At 34.8% G+C, this 19,438-nt stretch overlaps 1 protein-coding gene and 1 pseudogene across 16 annotated transcripts in view; one reads left to right on the forward strand and one right to left on the reverse strand.

Annotated features, from left to right (window-relative positions):
- Nucleotides 1-19,438, reverse strand: part of SANBR (SANT and BTB domain regulator of CSR) — a 54,263-nt gene that overhangs the window by 22,298 nt on the left and 12,527 nt on the right. For all 16 annotated transcript variants that reach the window (XM_070235445.1, XM_023619058.2, XM_070235449.1 and 13 more), the window contains 6 exons: nucleotides 16,668-16,726; nucleotides 15,062-15,222; nucleotides 12,649-12,735; nucleotides 12,427-12,537; nucleotides 10,111-10,234; nucleotides 6,583-6,732 (listed from right to left, as the gene is read on the reverse strand). In XM_070235445.1, the coding sequence (XP_070091546.1) occupies nucleotides 6,583-6,732; nucleotides 10,111-10,234; nucleotides 12,427-12,537; nucleotides 12,649-12,735; nucleotides 15,062-15,222; nucleotides 16,668-16,726 (692 nt within the window). The remainder of the gene's footprint in view (nucleotides 1-6,582; nucleotides 6,733-10,110; nucleotides 10,235-12,426; nucleotides 12,538-12,648; nucleotides 12,736-15,061; nucleotides 15,223-16,667; nucleotides 16,727-19,438) is intronic.
- LOC111768240 (U2 spliceosomal RNA) lies at nucleotides 7,291-7,392 on the forward strand (annotated as a pseudogene).

Here is a 19,438-nt window from a genome sequence, read left to right on the forward strand (position 1 = left end):
AGATTTTATTTTTTTCCTTTTTCTCCCCAAAGCCCCCAGGTACATAGTTGTATATTCTTTGTTGTGGGTCCTTCTAATGTGGCATGTGGGACGCTGCTTCAGCATGGTTTGATGAGCAGTGCCATGTCTGTGCCCAGGATTCGAACCAACGAAACACTGGGCTGCCTGCAGTGGAGCGTGCGAACTTAGCCACTCGGCCACGGGGCCAGGCCCCAGTGCAAGATCTTTTAAACTCCATTCCACCATGCTCCCAACATATAGGCTATTATTGTGGGTTTTACAATTATACATTAAGGGGCTGGCCCCATGGCCTAGTGGTTAAGTTTGCCATGCTCCACTTCAGCAGCCAGGGTTTGATTCCTGAGCACCGACCTACACCACTCATTGGTGGCCTTGCTGTGGAGGTGACCCACATACAAAATAGAGGAAGACTGCCACAGGTGTCAGCTCAGGGCAAATCTTTCTCAAGCAAAAATAAATAAATAAATAAACAAATAAAATTATACATTAAAATGTATAGCATATATCAATTATTTCAAATCTTTCTCAATTATTAATATAATTATATATTTGTTACACACAGACACAAGCATTAATATCATTGTTTTATATAGTCAATGTTCACTTAGATTTACCAATATATTTCTTTCTTTCTTCGGTCTTTATTCTTTCTCATACCTGGAGAACATCTGTTAGTAGTTCCTTTAAAGCAGTTTGCTCATTGAAAATTCCTCCAATTTTTGTTTGCTTAAAAATCTTTATTTTGTCTTCATTCTTTTTTTGTGTGTGTGAGGAAGATTAGCCCTGAGCTAACATCTGTGCCAATCTTCCTCTTCTTTTTGTTTGCCTGAGGAAGATTGTTGCTGAGCTAAGATCTGTGCTAATCTTCCTCTATTTTACATGGGATGCTGCCACAGCATGGCTTGACGAGTGGTGTTAGGTCTGCACCCAGGATCTGAACCTGTGAACCTGGGCGGCCACAGCGGAGTGCGTGAACTTAACCACTATGCCACCAGGCCAGCCCCTGCCTTCATCCTTAAAGGACAATTAAGGAAGGCACAGATTTCTAGATTGTTAACTATTTCTTTAGGCACACTGAAGACTGAGTGGACTATACTCTGGCTTCCATTGCTGCTGCTGAGATGTGAACTCTGCCTAATTATTGATGTTTTGAAGGGCTTCTGTACTTTCTTCCTCTGGCTGCTTTTAAATATTCTCTTTATTTTCTTGTTTTCTGCAGTTTCACTATGATACATGCAGGTATGGATTTCTTATTACTTTACTGGGAGTCACTGGATTTCTTGAATCTATAAATTAATATCTTTCAGTAACTCTGAAAAATCTCTGCCACTATCTCTTCAAATTTTGCCTCTGATCTACTCTCTTTCTCTTCTATTGGAAATCCCATTAAAAAAATAGACCTTCTCACACAAAGAGACAAATACTGCATGATTCCACTATATGAGACATCTAGAGTAGTCAAATTTGTAGAGACAGAAAGTAGAATGGTAGTTGCCAGGGGCTGAGGGGAGGGGCAATGGGAATCAGGAATTGTTGTTTATTGGGTATAGAGTTTCAGTCTTGCAAGAGGAGAGTTTTGGAGACTGGTTGCACAACAATGTGAATATAAACACTACTGAACTGTACATTTAGAGAACAGTTAAGATGGCAAACTTTATATTATACATATTTTACCACAATTAAAAAAAAAGACATGCACTCTCCAGGTCTTTTACTTTCTTTCATATTTCCTATCATTTTGTCTCTTTGTGCTTCATTCTGGATAGCTTCTTTTGACTTTTATCTTGCAATGCTCTAATTCTTCAGCTGTATCTAATCTGCTGTTAAATCTGCCACTGAGCTTAAATTTTTGATATTGAGTTTTTCAGTTCTAGCATTTCTATTTGTTTTTATTTAAACCCTCTTTGTCACTTTTTATAGTTTATAATTCCCTGCCAAAAATTTCCAAGCTTGGTTTCTTTCAACTGAAGTTGGAAATCTTATTTATTTTATAGGCTGTGTTAGTAATTCCAATTTTTGAAGTTTCTGTGGTTTGTTTTTGTTGTCTAAGTTCTGCTGTTCCCATTCTTGGTAACATATTTTCATCAATGACATGTTATCTTTGTATGCTGAATATTTTGTTTAAAAAATTGTTTATAGAATAATCTGAGCTGTAGAATATTATCTTTCTCCAAAGAGGATTTTTACTGCTTTTGCCAGGTGCCTGTGGACAGTGGCAATCCAGGATTACCTCAATCCAAGTTCAGGGCTTGAAATTTCCTAGGCCACTTAAATAAATCAGAGCTAGGTTGCTATCCAGGCAAGGGATAGTTTACTTCTGATTTACTCTTATTTTCTTTGCGATCCCAAATCGACGTATAAGGGTGAGAATGTAATTCATTAATGTCCCCATTCTTGACAGACCTTGGATCCTGACTATTCCCAAAAATCCTGATAGGGCACTAAAAGCTCAGCCCAGGCTCTCAGCCACCTCTTTCAAATTGATAATTGCCTCCAAGACAAAAAATGGCCCTGAGCACCAGCTCACTCCTTTGGGTTCCCTTCATTTTCTGTATCTTAACACTAATTCCTCATTATCTTACCAGCTCTTTGACACTTTTAACATGATCTTTAAATTAGTATTTCATCCACCACTTTTTAGTTGCCTTTTCACGGGGGGTTGATCTAAATTACTTAGTCTGCCATTACTGGAAATATAAATCACCACATGAGCTATTTAGATTTCACTTAGCCCAAGAACTCACCTCAATTAGTATGCACGATATCGCACACAAGACTTATCATACAGTTTCATTACTATTTATTCCTGAATCCTCTCACAATGAATGGAGTATTAGTTAATACAACCAGTAAACAGACAATAACAAGCCAAAGAGTTACAGGTTTAGAAGTATTATTCAACACAACGTGAATGTGATAGTTAAAATAGAAACGTCATAACCCTAAAGAAATGCAATGACTAAAAATCACGTAACTGCAAAACAAGACAGTAGTCATGAATGAATGAAATTATCTTGGGCCTGGAAAAGCTAATTCCACTTTGTTTAAAGTCTCATGCCCAATTTAAATAACTCTGTATGCAAAGCATCTACCTAAACTTTAAATATGAACATTATGTCGGTAACCTATTACTTCATCAATAAAATTTCTGACTAATCAAAGTTGGTAATTGATTGCAAACATAACAAATCTCCAAATCCAGCTTAAACTCCACGATCCACATTTTAGTAACATTTGTGCTAACACCCTAAATTCTTTGCCCGTAAACTTCATCTTACCCATATGGCAAAAGCCCAGCTCTGGATGAGCTTAACTACCCATTTTTGCTACGCCTGTACTCAAGCAGCCAGGGATGCTGGAGAGAGTGATATAAAAAAGCATGCTGGATTTCACTGTAAATTTGATTACCCATCTCCAACGGGCTCTCAAACTGCCTAGTAACCTACAACATTTCTCTGGAAAATTCACTCTCCTATTTTCCAGAAAAACTACTTCAAACCTTGGAGGCTTGCTTCCCTCTTCCCCCTCATCCTTAGCAGATGGATTTATCTTCTACTTTATAGAGACGAGAAAAGAATTAGATTGGAATAATTTATCAACCAAATGACAAAACACCATTTTACTAATGTCTGCAACCATCCTCCTCTTCTCTCCTGTTATAACAGAGGAACTATCCTTCCATCTGTCTAAACTAATACTGCCACAGGTACTTAAGATCCCACCCTACCCTGCCTCCACAGAAACCTTGTACTATCATCCTCTCCTCCTCAACTGATCCTTGCCACTGACTTTTAAAAAGGTCTCTCCTATCAAAACAAAATAAAACAGAACAATAAACAAATATCCATAACCTAATTACTGACCCATCTCCTCCTTTTCACAAACTTCTCAAAAGAGCTGTTATCATGATGTTTCCATTTGTTCTTTTCTTTTTTTTTCTTTTTGCTGAGGAAGATTTGCCCTGAGCTAACATCTGCTGCCAATCTTCCTCTTTTTTTTTGTATATGAGCCACTACCACAGAATGGCCACTGACAGATGAGTGGTGTAGGTCTGCGGCCAGGAACCAAACCCAGGCTACTGAAGTGCAGCACTAACTTAACCACTAGGCCGCTGGGGGTGGCCCCATTTGTTCTTTTTTTACTCACTCCTCGACCCATATCTATCTGGCTTCTGGATCTAGCACTCCATCAGAACAGCTCTTCACACCTTTGAATTCTAGGTCATCAAAGCCAAAGGACACATTTTATTATTTTATTTGACCTCTTAGCAATATCTGGCATCATGGACCACTCTTTTATTTATTTATTTATTTATTTATTTTTTAAAGATTTTATTTTTTCCTTTTTCTCCCCAAGCTCCCTGGTACAAGTTGTATATATTCTTCATTGTGGGTCCTTCTAGTTGTGGCACGTGGGACGCTGCCTCAGCGTGGTTTAATGAGCAGTGCCATGTCCGCGCCCAGGATCTGATCCAACGAAACACTGGGCCGCCTGCAGCGGAGCGCGCGAACTTAACCACTCGACCACGGGGCCAGCCCCCACTCTCTCTTTCTTTAAATACTATTTCTTTGACTTTCATGACAACATCCTTGGTTTTCCTCCTATTATTCTGGCTGCTCCTGATCATTCTTCTCTGCAGGCTCATGCTCCTCTATCCATCTATTAAATGTTGGAGCTTCTCTAGGCTTCATTGTAGGTCCTCTGCTCTTCTTGTGCTCACCTATACCTGCTGGCTTCAATTATCACTTATTTGCAAGAAGCCATACGAATGATTATCTCCAGCCTAGCCAGTTCTCTGAACCCCCAAACCCATATTGCTAACACTGTTTGCCTGGTTATCTCATAAAGCACCTCAAACTCAAAATGTCCAAAACAGAACTCATGAGCTTCTCTCCAAACCTGATTCCTTGCAGTTTTTCTCCTCCTCAGTGAACAGCACCACCATCTATCGAGTAACACAAGCAAGAAGCTGAGTTATCCTTGACTGTTCCTTCACCCTTTGTGATATGATCCATCAAGTCATTTTAGTTTTAGCTCCTAAATACTGAATTCATCTACTTCGCTTCACCTCCACTACTCTAGTCCAAGCTACCATTATCTCTCTCTAAGACTACTGTGATGACGTTCTCTTGTACCTGACTCCAGTGATTCTTCCCCAAGCTATTCTCCACAATGCAACTGATATTTTCAAAACCCAAAACAAAGAAAACACTCTAACTTGGCCTACAAGGTCCTGTCCCCACATGGTGTGACACTTAGTTACCTCTCCAGCTTTGTCTTCAACTATGCGTGTTTTCTTTAACAGGCACAGTTTCTTTCAGTCTCTTTTTACTATGTACCTTTAGACCTTGCTGTTCTGACTGGAGTGTTCTTTCTCTTCCTCTTTGCTTCACAAACTCCTACTCATCCTTCAGATCTCAACGGAATGACAACTCCTTTTGGGAGGCTTTCCCCGACTTCAGTGCCCATGTCAGATCAGCCTATTACAGACACTTATGGCCCTGCATACTTCTTCAAACATTTCTTTGTGTGCTTTTTTTCCTTTTGATATTACTGCCTGAACTGTAAGTTCCACGAAGGCAGAAACTATCTAATTCTACACACTACTCTCCGCCTTGCAGTGTGTAACACAACTTTGGTACTTTATAAATATCTGTTGCACAGATGATGAGGAAGAGCTTTTGGTGCCTTTCATCTCCTCATGAAATTTAATTACATAACATTTTCAAAAGTATTAGTGATCAAAGACTCTAACCCATAGCAATACTCACATAATGCACCAAGATATATATGCAAGGATATTCATTGCAACTGTTATACCATCAATCTGGAAACAACCTAAATATTCATTAATAGGAGAACGGTTAAATAAATTGTGATATATGCATAGCTTGGAATATTGCACAGAAGTTAAATAAAATGTCACAGAAAGATAACGTAGGTATATTATTGAGTGAAAAAGGCAAATTACAGAATAATATGAATAGTATGATCCTATTTCCAAGACAAAATTGCATATAATTTGTGCCTGAAATATATAAAACAAGGTCTGGAAGGAAACTGTTAACTGTGGTCACCTCTAAGAAGAGAAGGAGAATGAGGGAGTAGGGGAAGAGGGACTTCTATTTTTATTGTACTAAGAAGAGAAGGAGAATGAGGGAGTAGGGGGAAGAGGGACTTCTATTTTTATTGTACTAAGAAGAGAAGGAGAATGAGGGAGTAGGGGAAGAGGGACTTCTATTTTTATTGTACTAAGAAGAGAAGGAGAATGAGGGAGTAGGGGAAGAGGGACTTCTATTTTTATTGTACTAAGAAGAGAAGGAGAATGAGGGAGTAGGGGAAGAGGGACTTCTATTTTTATTGTACTAAGAAGAGAAGGAGAATGAGGGAGTAGGGTGAAGAGGGACTTCTATTTTTTATTGTACTTATTTATGTACTGTTTAAAGTCTTTTCTACATGAGTATATTACCTTTATACTTTAAAAACAATAAAAGAGAAAAGATTTAAATAAAGAGTGTTAGTGAGTGCTATAACTATAAAAGGGCAACATTCAAAATTTACCTTAGTAAGCTGAGTAGGATCAAACCGAAGAACCTTTTGGTTACAGCAGGGATAAATTCCAGTGCCAACAGTACTCAGTGAACTTGCTGTAGGATAAACCACTGTTTCTGAGTGATATTGACAATGTGAAAATTCTATACAGAGAAAAGCCTGTAAATAAAGGAAAAGAATAAAAGAAACATATAAAATCAATTATTATTCCCAGAATGAAATTATACATCTCAAACATAGTTTACTCAAGCCCACATATTGAAATACCTAGGAATAAATTTAACCAAGGTGGTGAAAGACCTGTACACTGAAAACTGTAAGACACTGATGAAAAAACCTGAAGAAGACACAAATAAAAAGAAAGATATTCTGTGCTCATGGATTGGAAGAATTAATATTGTTAAAATGTATTTCAGTGGTTGCCTAAAGTTGGAAGTGAGACTGGGGAGCAGCAGCAAAGGGACACAAGAGATCTTTTTGGGGTGATGGAAATGTACTAAAATTGGATGGTGGTAATGGTTGCACAACTCTGTAAATTTACTAAAAATCAGTGAATTGTACATTTAAAATGAATGAATTTATGGCATGTAATTACACCTCAATAAAGCTATTAAAAAGCAAAAACAACACTGTATTCAAAATTCAGATGAATTAAATTGATCTTGATGTATAGCTAATTTTACAATTTGCCAATCACATACAAAGTTTTCCAGTGAAATCACTTTTCAGTCTTTTGGCTAAGATCAGTGTAGTACCTGTTCTTATCAATTTAAAAAAGTTTTCTAATGAAAAGAAGAGATAAAATTTTCCTCACTTGATTATACTTTGACATATTTTTTAAGGTAAATATTTGTACCAGTATTAATGAAAACTATGAAGTAACTGAATCAGTGGTGAAAATCTTATCAAGGTTTAATTGTAAAATTGAGAGTCAGGTTTCAGATATGTTTATAAGTTGGCAAAATAATTTAAAGAAAATAACAAAATTAATAATTTTAAGCACTGATCTTGAACACAAAAGCAAGAAAGGATAGTCTATAATCAGAATTCTTAGTTATTAACTCCAATTATGATTTTCAAATGATGGTTTCTGTTTTCTGGTTTTTGTTTTTTTCGGTGAGGAAGATTGGCCCCGAGCTAACATCTGTTGCCAATCTTCCTCTATTTTGTATGTGGGACACTGCCACAGCATGGCTTAATGAGTGGTGTGTAGGTCTGCACCTGGGATCTGAACCCACGAACCCCGGGCTGCTGAAATGCAGCACCCGAACTACACCACCAGGTCGGCCCCCAAACAACAATTTTTAATTAAAAATTTTTGAGTCTTATAAAAGTTATAAGGTATATACTCATAGACAAAGTATTTTGCATACAAACTATTTTATGAGTTCATGAACTCTCTTTAATAAATATTAAATATTATAAATCAATATTCAATTTGCTATTAATAAGGGAAAAAAATCCCTCAAATTGTCTGCATTCTGACATGCTCTACAAGTCAGGTTTTACAAGCCTGATATCCTTCATTATGAGCGATACTCCATATTGTAGGGATGACCACTACATACCTATTAGTAGAAAAAAATACAAAAAAACGACCTGACAATATCAAGTGCTAGTGAGGATGTGGGGCAACTGGAACTCTCATACATAGATGGTAGGAATGCAAAATGGTTCAGGGACTTTGGAAAACTGTTAGGCACGGCAAATGTTAAATTCACATTTACCATACAAACCTTCTACCCTATTTCTGAGTAATTACCCAAGAGAAATAAAAACCTATGTTCACACAAAAACCTGTACGGAAATGTTTATAGTTGCTTTCTTCATAATGGCCCCAAACTAGAAACATTTCAAAGTCCTTCAGTGGTGAGTGGATATGGTGATACATTCATACAATGGACTACTACTTAGCAATAAAAAAGAACAAACTGATACCCACAACACAGATAAATTTCAAATCCATTTTGCTAACTAAAAAAAGCTAGACTAAAAAAGGTAAATGCTGTATGATTCTATCTATATGACATTCTGGAAAAGTCAAAACTATTGAGACAGTAAACAGATCAGTGGTTGCCAAAGGCTAGGGTGGGAGAAGCGATTGACTAAAAAGGGGCACGAGGGAATTGTTTAGGGTGATGGAAGTGTTCTATGCTTTGATTGTAGCAGTATTTACATGACTGTATGCATTTCTCAAGCCTCATGAAAAGGATGAATTTTACTGTATGTAGATTATACATATAATATTATATGTTATATAATATAATATATATATAATTATAATATATATTATATATACTATACAATATAATATATATAATATATATGGTTATAATATATAATATATATAATAATATATAATATTATAAGTATATAAGTCCAATTTTAAAAAATTGTGGGCACATATGGAGCCCCCTGGTGGAAACTTATATAGTTCGAAAAACCTCAGTCTGATGGTTTTGATAAGCTGCTCTTCCTTCCCTCTACTGGAAATCATTACCCAAGTGAGACAGGAAAATCACCGAGGGGTGGGAGACTTTAGGGATTCATAAGAAATTTTATGTACAACACTCTGGATTTATACATAAGACTAATTAGGAAATGACTGTGCTCTATATTTTTATTCTATAAAAAGCATATTACTGGTTCCTTCAAATAGTAGTATTTCTCATGCTTTTATTATAAACTTCATTTATTTAAAAAAATAAACAAAAACTTTGGGAACACAACTGTTATAGCAAGAAGGGCATGTATCAATAGCACTCTATTTGCAAAGTGCTCCTGAATTTCTAAAGAAACTTATGCGTTAACAGAGAAACAATTTGGCTGGAAATAATGAAAGGCAGTAAGGATTCTGCACTTTTTTTTTCCACTGAAAAAATGGATTTGGTTGCTTAAAATCTGTTGGTTTTCTAAAAATTCAGCAAGGTATTGATTTGTTTTTTAACTGAATAAATTTGATACGTAACATTGTGTAAGTTTAAGGTGTACAGCGTGTTACTTTGATACATTCATATATGATATGATTGGCAATGCAGCAATATTTATCACATTCCATAATTATAGTACAATATTATTGTCTATATTATATTGTGCATTAGATCTTATGTCTTATCTATCACTTGTTACAAGTTTGTATCTTTAAGCACCATCAATCTCATTCTCCACTCCATTTCCTGGTAATCACCATTGTACTCTGTTTTTTACAGGTTTAACTCTTTTAGATTCCACATATAAGTGATATCATACAGTGCTTATCTTTTTCTGTCTCACTTATCTCGCTTAGCATAATATGCTCAAGATTCATCCATGTTGTTGGAAATGGCAGCAAGATATTGTTTTAGCAATGAAAACTAAAGAGGAAGAAGAAATATGGTAAGATAAATGAAGCCACATATATGTTTAATAGCATCACAGTTTTTGCCACTAGTTTCTTTAAAAAGATGTCAGATATTGTTCAACACATTCAAACATATATCCAAAACAGCGTGCTCTCATTGTTTGCAGAGTGAGATATTTAAAAAAACCAAACCTTACCTGGTAACATCTTGAACAAGATAGCCAATTGATTGTTCCCCACAAACGCCAATATACATCTCTCCAAGATTTTAATTCTTCAAAAAGACTATTCAAATACTCATGAACATCCCAAGTCTTATCTCTGGGGAAAAGAACCTTGATTGTTATATTATTTTACAAGCAAGCAACATAATTTGTTTTAAGCAAATGTTTTTAAATTTGTGGCTTATTTCCAAAACCATTTCCCAAATGATGGCTGTGGGACGGACTACACTGAACAGTAGATAAAATTTCATCTGGGAGCTTGTATATTCTTTCTTTTTCTGTGGACAACAGAAAACGGTATGAAAGACTGAATGCCAAATTATTTCCTAAGGAAGATAAAGGTTATAAATTTAATATAGCTTGAGTAGGTTAACAGTTGGGACTTAGGCATATGTTGCTAAATGGAACCTTTACTCTAACTGTGTGTATTGTAAAATAAGTTGTTATTAATTATTGGCGCTTCTAAACATTTCATTATGTATTAGCTCTTTACATCATTTTCACAAAGCATTTTCTAGTAATTGAGTAATACAGTAACATGCTATCAGGTCTTAATAATACACATTTTTAAATTAAAAAATATAGACTTAAAAAATAGCAAAAGCGTAAAACCCTACTTGCTATGGTCATATGTAACTCAAGTTCTTATTTTTTCCCCAAGTCTCATAATCTTTTTGAACTTTTCTATTTTTGTCCTCAGTTCAAGAAATAAAACACCATCATGTTACTACAAATTATACAGGCACATCTGTTTTAAGTTATTTAAAGGCAATTTTTTAAATGCATGCACCAACAGCTGACTTGTAGGAAATACTTTTTATTCAAAGTTGCAGTTACTATCAACTTCTTCACATAGTATTAATAGTTATTGCTGTCAGAATGGAAGTAATTTTCAAAAGGCGAATCAACTCTCAAGACAAAAAGCTATAAAATCCCAGGTGCTTGCAATAGCCAGTGAAGATTGCCTGATTATTGTACAGAGAGAAAAATGAAACATTTTAAAATTGACTGCGCTATTAATAGTAGGGTCAAATGTAAGTATTTCTCTGTATTTCTGTTTTAATGTTTAAAATACGAAATGTAACATTCGTAGGGTTTTTTCTTTAAAAAGTGCTGTCCGTTTTTTTTCTTTAAAGATTTTATTTTTTTCCTTTTTCTCCCCAAAGCCCCCCGGTACATAGTTGTATATTCTTCATTGTGAGTCCTTCTAGTTGTGGCATGTGGGACGCTGCCTCAGCGTGGTCTGATGAGCAGTGCCATGTCCGCGTCCAGGATTCGAACCAACGAAACACTGGTCCGCCTACAGCGGAGTGTGCGAACTTAACCACTCGGCCACGGGGCCAGCCCCACTGTCCATTTTTAATATAGAGAAAAGAACAAGCAAAAAGAAAGTTAAGATCATCCATAATACTATCACACAGAGGTAACACCAGTTAACATTTCAGTGAACACGTTTCTAGGTTTGTCTTATAATCTGTTTTTTTCTCCCTAAATTTACTACTAACAACTTTTTATGTAAGTATATTTTCTTTTACAACATTATTCTCAAAGGCTGCACATTGAGAATTGATTAGATGTGTTTTATATAGATATACTATTGTATGGATATATCTTAGTTTGTTTAATCTTTTGGGTGTTTCCGTTTTTTTTCTATTTAAACAATCTAGCAATATATCTAGCAATAAATGTCCTTATTAAGTGTTTTCACAAATCCAACATTACCTCTTTGAATAAATTCCTAGCAGTAGGAGATTGTCAGAGAATATATACATTTTAAAGTTTCTGCTTTCCTGAGACATCACACCAATTTACAACACTCTCTCCCCAACACAGCATAAGAACTGGTTTTGAACTCAAACAATAATAAAAAAGGACTATGTATTAATGGAATACCGACAAAGTATGAAGAACAAATAGATTATGGAAAATCTTCATTCATCAAAACTCATCTGAAGGTAAATTTAGTTATCTTGTCAAATTAAATATAACATTTATGTAGATAACTAAAATCTGTTAGTGAAAAGAAATCATTTTAATGGCATTGACCAGAATGTCTTTCAAGATTAATGAAGAATAATTTTTACTATTTTAAAGTTTAAAAACATCATGATGTTTACCTAGTAAATAAAATAGAGCTTTTGCAACAACTTTGTTTTTAAAGTAGCATCTTTCTAAATCAAAGTTGCATCATATGCAGAAAAGATGTTATCCTACTCCTTCAAGGAGTAGTTATGCTTTTGTAAATACACTAGTAATTCACAAAAAGTCTGTATTTTATTTTTACTATACCTTATGTGAATGTAGATAATATTTCCATGTCGATCCACATTGATTTTTCCAGGAATGCAAGGAATTCTTCTTTCTGTTTCTTTTGTTAAAAGTTTCTTACACAAACAGCATCTACAACACAAAGAAGATATAAAAATAGGCAAGAAGAAAGTTTAAAATGTAGTAATATTAAAGAATTTAGCTGCATTATATAGCGTACCAAAGAAAAATACATCCCCATACCTGTATAATGTTGCTGCGTTATTCCGAGAATCTGGATTCAGGTACTCAGGATCAAACAGTCTCTCAATCTTCTTACAAAAAAGTTTACTATTAACAACAAATGACCAACAAATTAATTTTCTATCTTTACTTCACTAAAGGTACTTCATAGTGACGAAAATACACACTGACCCATCTGCACGCGTAGAGAAGAAGATTAATAAATCCTTAGAGAGTGTCTCTTTGGGAACTTGTAATACATTTTTAGTGTTCTAAGTAGATAAACCTACTAATAAGAACTACTTGATCAAGATCTGTTTTCCTAAGAAAAATAAGATTGATGGATACCTACCTCTCTTTTAATCTTTCGTTACTGAAATACTCAAGATTGAGGATTTGGGGAATTTAACAATCCTGGGTCTACCAATAATTCGGTGTGTGAACTTTGTCAATTAATCTCTCTGAATCTTGTTTTCTCATCTGTAAAATGAGGTTCATAATTCCAAACCCACAAGGTTTTATGAGGATTAAATGAGATAATGCTTTTAAAGCGTAGCAGGCGTAGTGTTAAGCATTCAGTGAATGTTAACTACTTTATTACTATGCATAGTACGACTGAAGTTCAAGTCCTCTAAGTATGTCATGAATTCCACTTGTACGTCCTGACTGTCTCTATTTTCCCTCGCGTAATGTCTGCTGCTATTAAAGGCCAGATCTGATTTCGGATCCCAAGCCTGTTTTCAAGTATTTAGCTCGTGGACAATTTCCCTCTGTCTCATTCCCCTTAAGGACTAAACTTTTGGATAATCCCTTGCACTATCAATTTCTCCTTTAATGAATCATCCTGATCAGTATATAAACATAATCTAATATCTCTCTTCTTTAAAAAAATTCTCTCTTGAGCCTTAGCTACTGCTAAGTTTTTCAGCAATTGTTCAGAGCAAAACATCTGGAAAAAAGCTGTCTAAATACAATTCATCAAATTTCTGTCATCAACTTATTCTACACTGTAGCAGCATTTCACACATTTGATCACTTCTTTTTTAGAGATTCGTACCTGAGCTAACATCTGTTGCTAACCTTTTTTGTTTTTTTCTTTCTTCTTCTTCCCCAAACCTCCCAGTACATAGTTGTATATTCTAGTTGTAGGTCCTTACATTTGTGCTATGTGGGACTTAACCACTTGGCCACAGGGCCGGCCTCTACAGGTTCAATATTAACCCCAAATTGCAGCAGATGTGTGTATGGGTGCGTGTGAGAGAGAGAAAATGGACAGTCTGATTATAAAAGTTACGTGGAAATGCAAAGGACCTAAAATGGTCAAGATAGCAATCTTGAGGAAAGGTAAAGTTGGAGAATTTAGATTACTAGATACTAAAAAGTATTACAAAGCTACAGTAATTAAGACAGTGCTACTGACACAAGGACAGACAAAGAAATCAACAAAACAAAATGGAGAATTCAGGAACAGACCTCACACATACAGTCACCTGATTTATAGCAAAGGTGATGGATGCAGTGGGGAAAACATGGTCTTGCTGGGAAATCTCATCCAGTTCCACGGTTTTAAACCTAACTTACTTTTAAATTTCTATCTCGAAGCCCTAACCTCTGACCTAAATTTCAGGCACATATCCAACTATCTACCTGCCATCCTCCCTGGATGTTCAAGAAGTATATTAAATATATTAAATAATCTTAACAAGACCCAAACCCATCTCTTGATTCCCCTCACCCCAGTCTCTCCTCCCAATCTTTCCCCTGTCTACTGATGACACTACCATCTACTTAGTTGGTCAACTCCAAAACCTGGTAATTATCTTAGAATACTCTCTCTCTTCCCACATCGCTCCATTTGAAAATCTGTCAAATCTTTCTAATAACATACTCTGAACCTATCTTCAACAGTGGAAGCTCCACTGCCTCCACTCTAGTCCAAGCCCTTTCATCTCTCACCAGACTACTGCACTAGCCTCACAACAGGTCTCCTTGCTTCTTATTTCCTTACAGTCTATTCTCCACACAGCAACCAGAATGATCTCTTAAAAACAAATCAGATCATGTCACTCCTCTGCTTGCATTCATACTTAGAATAAAGTATACCCTCCTTGCTATGACCAAAGCAGCCCCTAAATGATATCATTGTTGACCTCATCTCATATCACTCTTCCCCTTTATGCTAAGGCCTGTTTTAATAATTTTTAACAAAATTCACTACCACAATATTCTCACATGTACATTATACAAAATAACTAATTTAATTACTAATTTTCTATCTTGAGCCATTGGCTCTGGATAAGTTTTACTTCGTTTAAAATAAAATGGAAATATATTTCTAAATCTATTCTAAAAATAGAATATTTTACTAAAATGAAATAGGAATATATTTTTTCTAACAGGAACATTAGGTTTAAAATTAAATTTTAAAAATTACCTCCTAAACTTATCTTTCTTGTCCTTTAAATCATCAACTTCATTGTGTGTGAACAGGTCAGTTATACGTGTAAGCAGATTTGCGTTAATACAGTTCATGTTGCATGGGGTAGCTACTATGGCATTCATATTTTCATGGCAATACTGAATACACTGTTCAACCTAAAAAACACAGAGTAGAAAATGAATGTTGAAAAGAGTAGCATGAAGGATAATGTCATATCAATACCTTTCAAAGAAAAAATTCATTAAAAGCCTCATCCATGTATTGCTAGGCACTAACTGGGTTTTGCCTATTTGGGTTAATCTACACTGTTCCAGAGTGGTCCAGCAGGTCAAATTTGTACAAACATATATACATAGCTACAAAAACCATTTTTAATCTCCTTAGAATATTTCAAACAATAATGCAATAAGCATCTTTTACGGTTGTGGCAAGTATAAATCTTAGTCCACCAACTCAAGTGTATAGAATATGTGACCTCCTATAACTAAACTTAGTGACACTTTAAGTCTCCATTTCTCTGAGTGGCAGACACATAATTTCAGTCACTCTAGGGTTTTCTCAGTTGTGTTGTGCTTGCTTCTCTGATTTTCTTTCCTTTTCTCCAACCTGAGGTATATTTATCTACTTTTTGAGGTGAATTTGGGTTTTGGGGAACTAGCACTGGCTAATCATGTATTCTTCCAAGTACTTTGCTTATGGCATAAAAATTATCCTTCAGGGCTTAGATTTCAAAACTCAAAGTTTAAGGACTCAGTCTCTGCTTTTTTTCTGCAGCCCTCCCCTGAAGCAATTAATACCAGCAACTGAATGAGGAGGGACTAAGGAGTAGAAAGAATACAGGGAACTAGTAAAACCCCAAACAATCAAATAAACAAACCAGCTTCACATCTGTAAACATAGTAAAAAAGTATTCTGCCCTGTATAGTTTTACCAGGGGCTAAACGCAAATATTTATTTAAAGTGAAACCACAAAAACATATAAAAACATTTGCATGATAAAGAAATGTATTAAACAGAAAGAAAAAGAAGAAAAACAAATATATTTAATGTTAGAGCTTGATATGTATATGTATACATTGTGCTTTTATGTTTCATCAAATAAACAACAGACATGAGCATCTGGTTTATACATATAAAATATCATTTAACAGTTGGGCATTTGTTCTTAATTTGCTGAACTATAATCAAAAGACACAAATAAGCAAAACATGCTTAAAGAAATTACTTAAAGAGTGAAAAAATACATTCCAATTAATTCTCATTAATTTGGTTTTAGAGCAAAATTCCTTTTGGGGTAAAGTTAATTTTGTTTAGTTTCATCTAATACAACAGGGAGCTATTCCTTGAGAATAAATTGCCTGCTTTATAGGCATAATATACAAATGATACATAGCAGCCTTAACCCTTTCTCAACAGAACAAAATACCTCCGAACTCGAGCAGTTTATTCTAATGAAATTACACTCTTGAATCAACAACTATTTCAGTGAGATGTCTTAGAATTTAGAAAATTCTAGATGACAATTGAAGGAAAAAATCAAGTTATATGTTAATTCAAGTATGGGTGAATAGAATAGCTTGGGTTTTTTATTAATACTTACCAATGAATCCATTTTCAAAAACTCCGAAGAAATAAGAATTGAAATGACATTTGCTGGCTCTATAAAAAAAAAAGAGAAAAAATTAAATTCTCCTTTTGATTTGTACCTCAATCTCCTTAGAACAGGCTCCTTTTCACCTTACAAGAGGATGTGACTTCCACAAGGACAATTTAATATAAGCTTGCTATGGCTTACATACATGAAGAAAGACACTGCCTTGTTAAAACTCAGGGTGCAGAGAAAACGCATAATAAATTTGCCCTGGAATTAGATTCACATCAAGTAAGACTATAGCTAAAGATACGACACACGCAAACTTCTCCATAACTAAACTAGGGGAAAAGATAAGTAAAACTGAGAATACAGTTCATCACACAAAACCCACAGTGAGAAAAACTTTTAAATGATTAATGAGAGCATTTGCTATTAGTGAAGTTATTTCAAAAGTAATTCAAGGCTTATTATGAACAAATACTTAATTAAAAAGATTCTGAAAGGCAATACAAACTTTACCACTGTAGAAGTGCTCAAGTTACTTCCTGAAGGCAGAATGCGTGAGCTTTCAGAAGCATAACCAGGCAAAGGAGGATGCCAGCTGATGATGATTTTAGTAAACCTAAGTCATCACCCATGACGTATACTTAAGAAAGAGAAAAAACTGTGTTTTTTACTATTATAGTGCTAAAACAATCCTTCCAAATAAAGTACTATGCAGACAATGATTAAAATAAGTAATCTCAATCTTTCCTTAAATAACAATTCTGGATTAAAGGTTCTCAAATAGAAATTGTGAAGGGAGGAAGGAGTTGGTGAAAAAGTTCCTCAGGAAATTGTAATATACTCCATCCCACTTAAAACCCAGTGTTTGGATTATTCAAGATTTAATTAAGCATTTTGGTACTTTTCCTGGGTAGAATAAAGATCTCTTTTATAAATATTTACATTTGCAGCCACTGATTTAAGGTTAAAGATTACGGAGTAACTAGTTTGCTCCATTTCTTTTACCTTTACTACACTCATAAATACATGTTGGATCAAACAAGAGTTTTTTCTCTCTACATATTTTAATTTTTATTTTCCACATACATATCACATCTGGGTAGTCTGGAATCTCTGGATTCTGATTGGCTGAAAATTTTGATTTAGCAATCTTGTAATTTTAATTTAAAGATCACTCAAATTTACTAATGAAAACTTTTTCATTAATTCGGTCACTAAAATGTAATAAATTATAAACTTCCTCAGAAAACTTTTATTAGTAAATAAATCTATATGGACAGTATAAAAGTTTAGAAATATTTTGGTACTGCTGTAAATAGCAATTCTAGTGCAGAGAAAGACTTCATTAAACCGCAAGTGTGACATCCTATACAAGTCTATGCCCAGTGAAAGATATCTTAGTAATTATTCTTCCTATTATCTAGAACACTGGTTCTCAAACTCTCTATCTCAAGACTCCTTCACAATCTTAAAAACTGAGAATCCTAAAGAGGTTTTGTTCATGTGGGTTATATCTGTAAGTATTAAATGTATTAGAAATTAAAACAGAAAAAAATTTTTAAACTAATTCATTTAAAAAGAATAATACAATCATTACACATTAATATATTTTTATGAAAAATAACTGTATTTCCCAAAACGAAAAAAAATTTAGCAAGAAGAGTAACACTCTGACATTGTTTGCAAGTTTCTTCAAACTCTGACTTAATAGAAGACAGCTGGATTCTCACATCTGTTTCTACACTGAATTTGTGGGTATTCTTCCTTGATACTACATCAAAACTTGACAAACGGTAGTTTCTTAAAGGTTAACTGCAATGGAATCTGAAATTATATCAATGAACTTTTCCTATTCTATTACCTCAAAATCCACCTATTTATTTTGCACTTTAAATAGATCTTTAATCCATGCATGATTTTTTTTAACCTTATGCAGTGGCCATTTGGAAAAGATAGGTCACTTAGATATGCAGATCTTCCAAGTGTTGAAACATTCACTGTACGATATACAAAAAAAAATCACATTTGTTAATATGATCACAAGTCTCATCAGAAAAGGCTTTAAATATTGAGAAGCTGTCAAGCACATGGAAGCAGACACAAGTTTCAAAGCTAATTCTCACTTGAAACCTTGAGTTTTATCGTTGGTGACAAATACTGTCAGTTGTTTCTCTTAAACTGACCAGCTCACTTAATTCATTTTCAGGAAAATATCTGTCAAATGCCTATGTCTGAACAACCGAAATGTGTCTGTCAGTCATTCTTTCAATTAAAAATGGTTTCCCACTTTTTTAAAAAAAGCAGGTTGTTTAACCTGCAGCTCGACTGCACAAGTGCTTTTCTTCAAGACGACCATCATACTTTGGTGTGCAGTAGAAGTGTACTTCCTGTGTCATCACAAAGAATATTAAAAAGATATGTACTCAAGGGTCAAGAGTTAATAAAATCAGTAATCTTCACTGCTTTATCAAGGACATTCTTAAGTGAAACTGGATTTTTTTCTCTTCTTTTTTTCCTTTTTAACTGTGAGCACACACTGTTAAAGAATACAGTGACCACTAGTACAGTTTGGTGCCCCTGCTCTGATGTGTGCTAAAGCTCCCATAGTGTTATCCTCCATTACTTCTGCACCATCTGTCAGAACAATGTCAACACACAGAAAAGACAAATAACATCTTGGTATTATTATGCAAATTGTCTTGGCCTCGTGGATCCTCTAAAAGGATCTCCAGGACTCAAGTGGTGCATGTATCACACACTGAGAACTGCTG

This window comes from Equus caballus, chromosome 15 (genome assembly GCF_041296265.1).
Source record: "Equus caballus isolate H_3958 breed thoroughbred chromosome 15, TB-T2T, whole genome shotgun sequence".
In the NCBI taxonomy this organism is placed as follows: domain Eukaryota; kingdom Metazoa; phylum Chordata; class Mammalia; order Perissodactyla; family Equidae; genus Equus; species Equus caballus.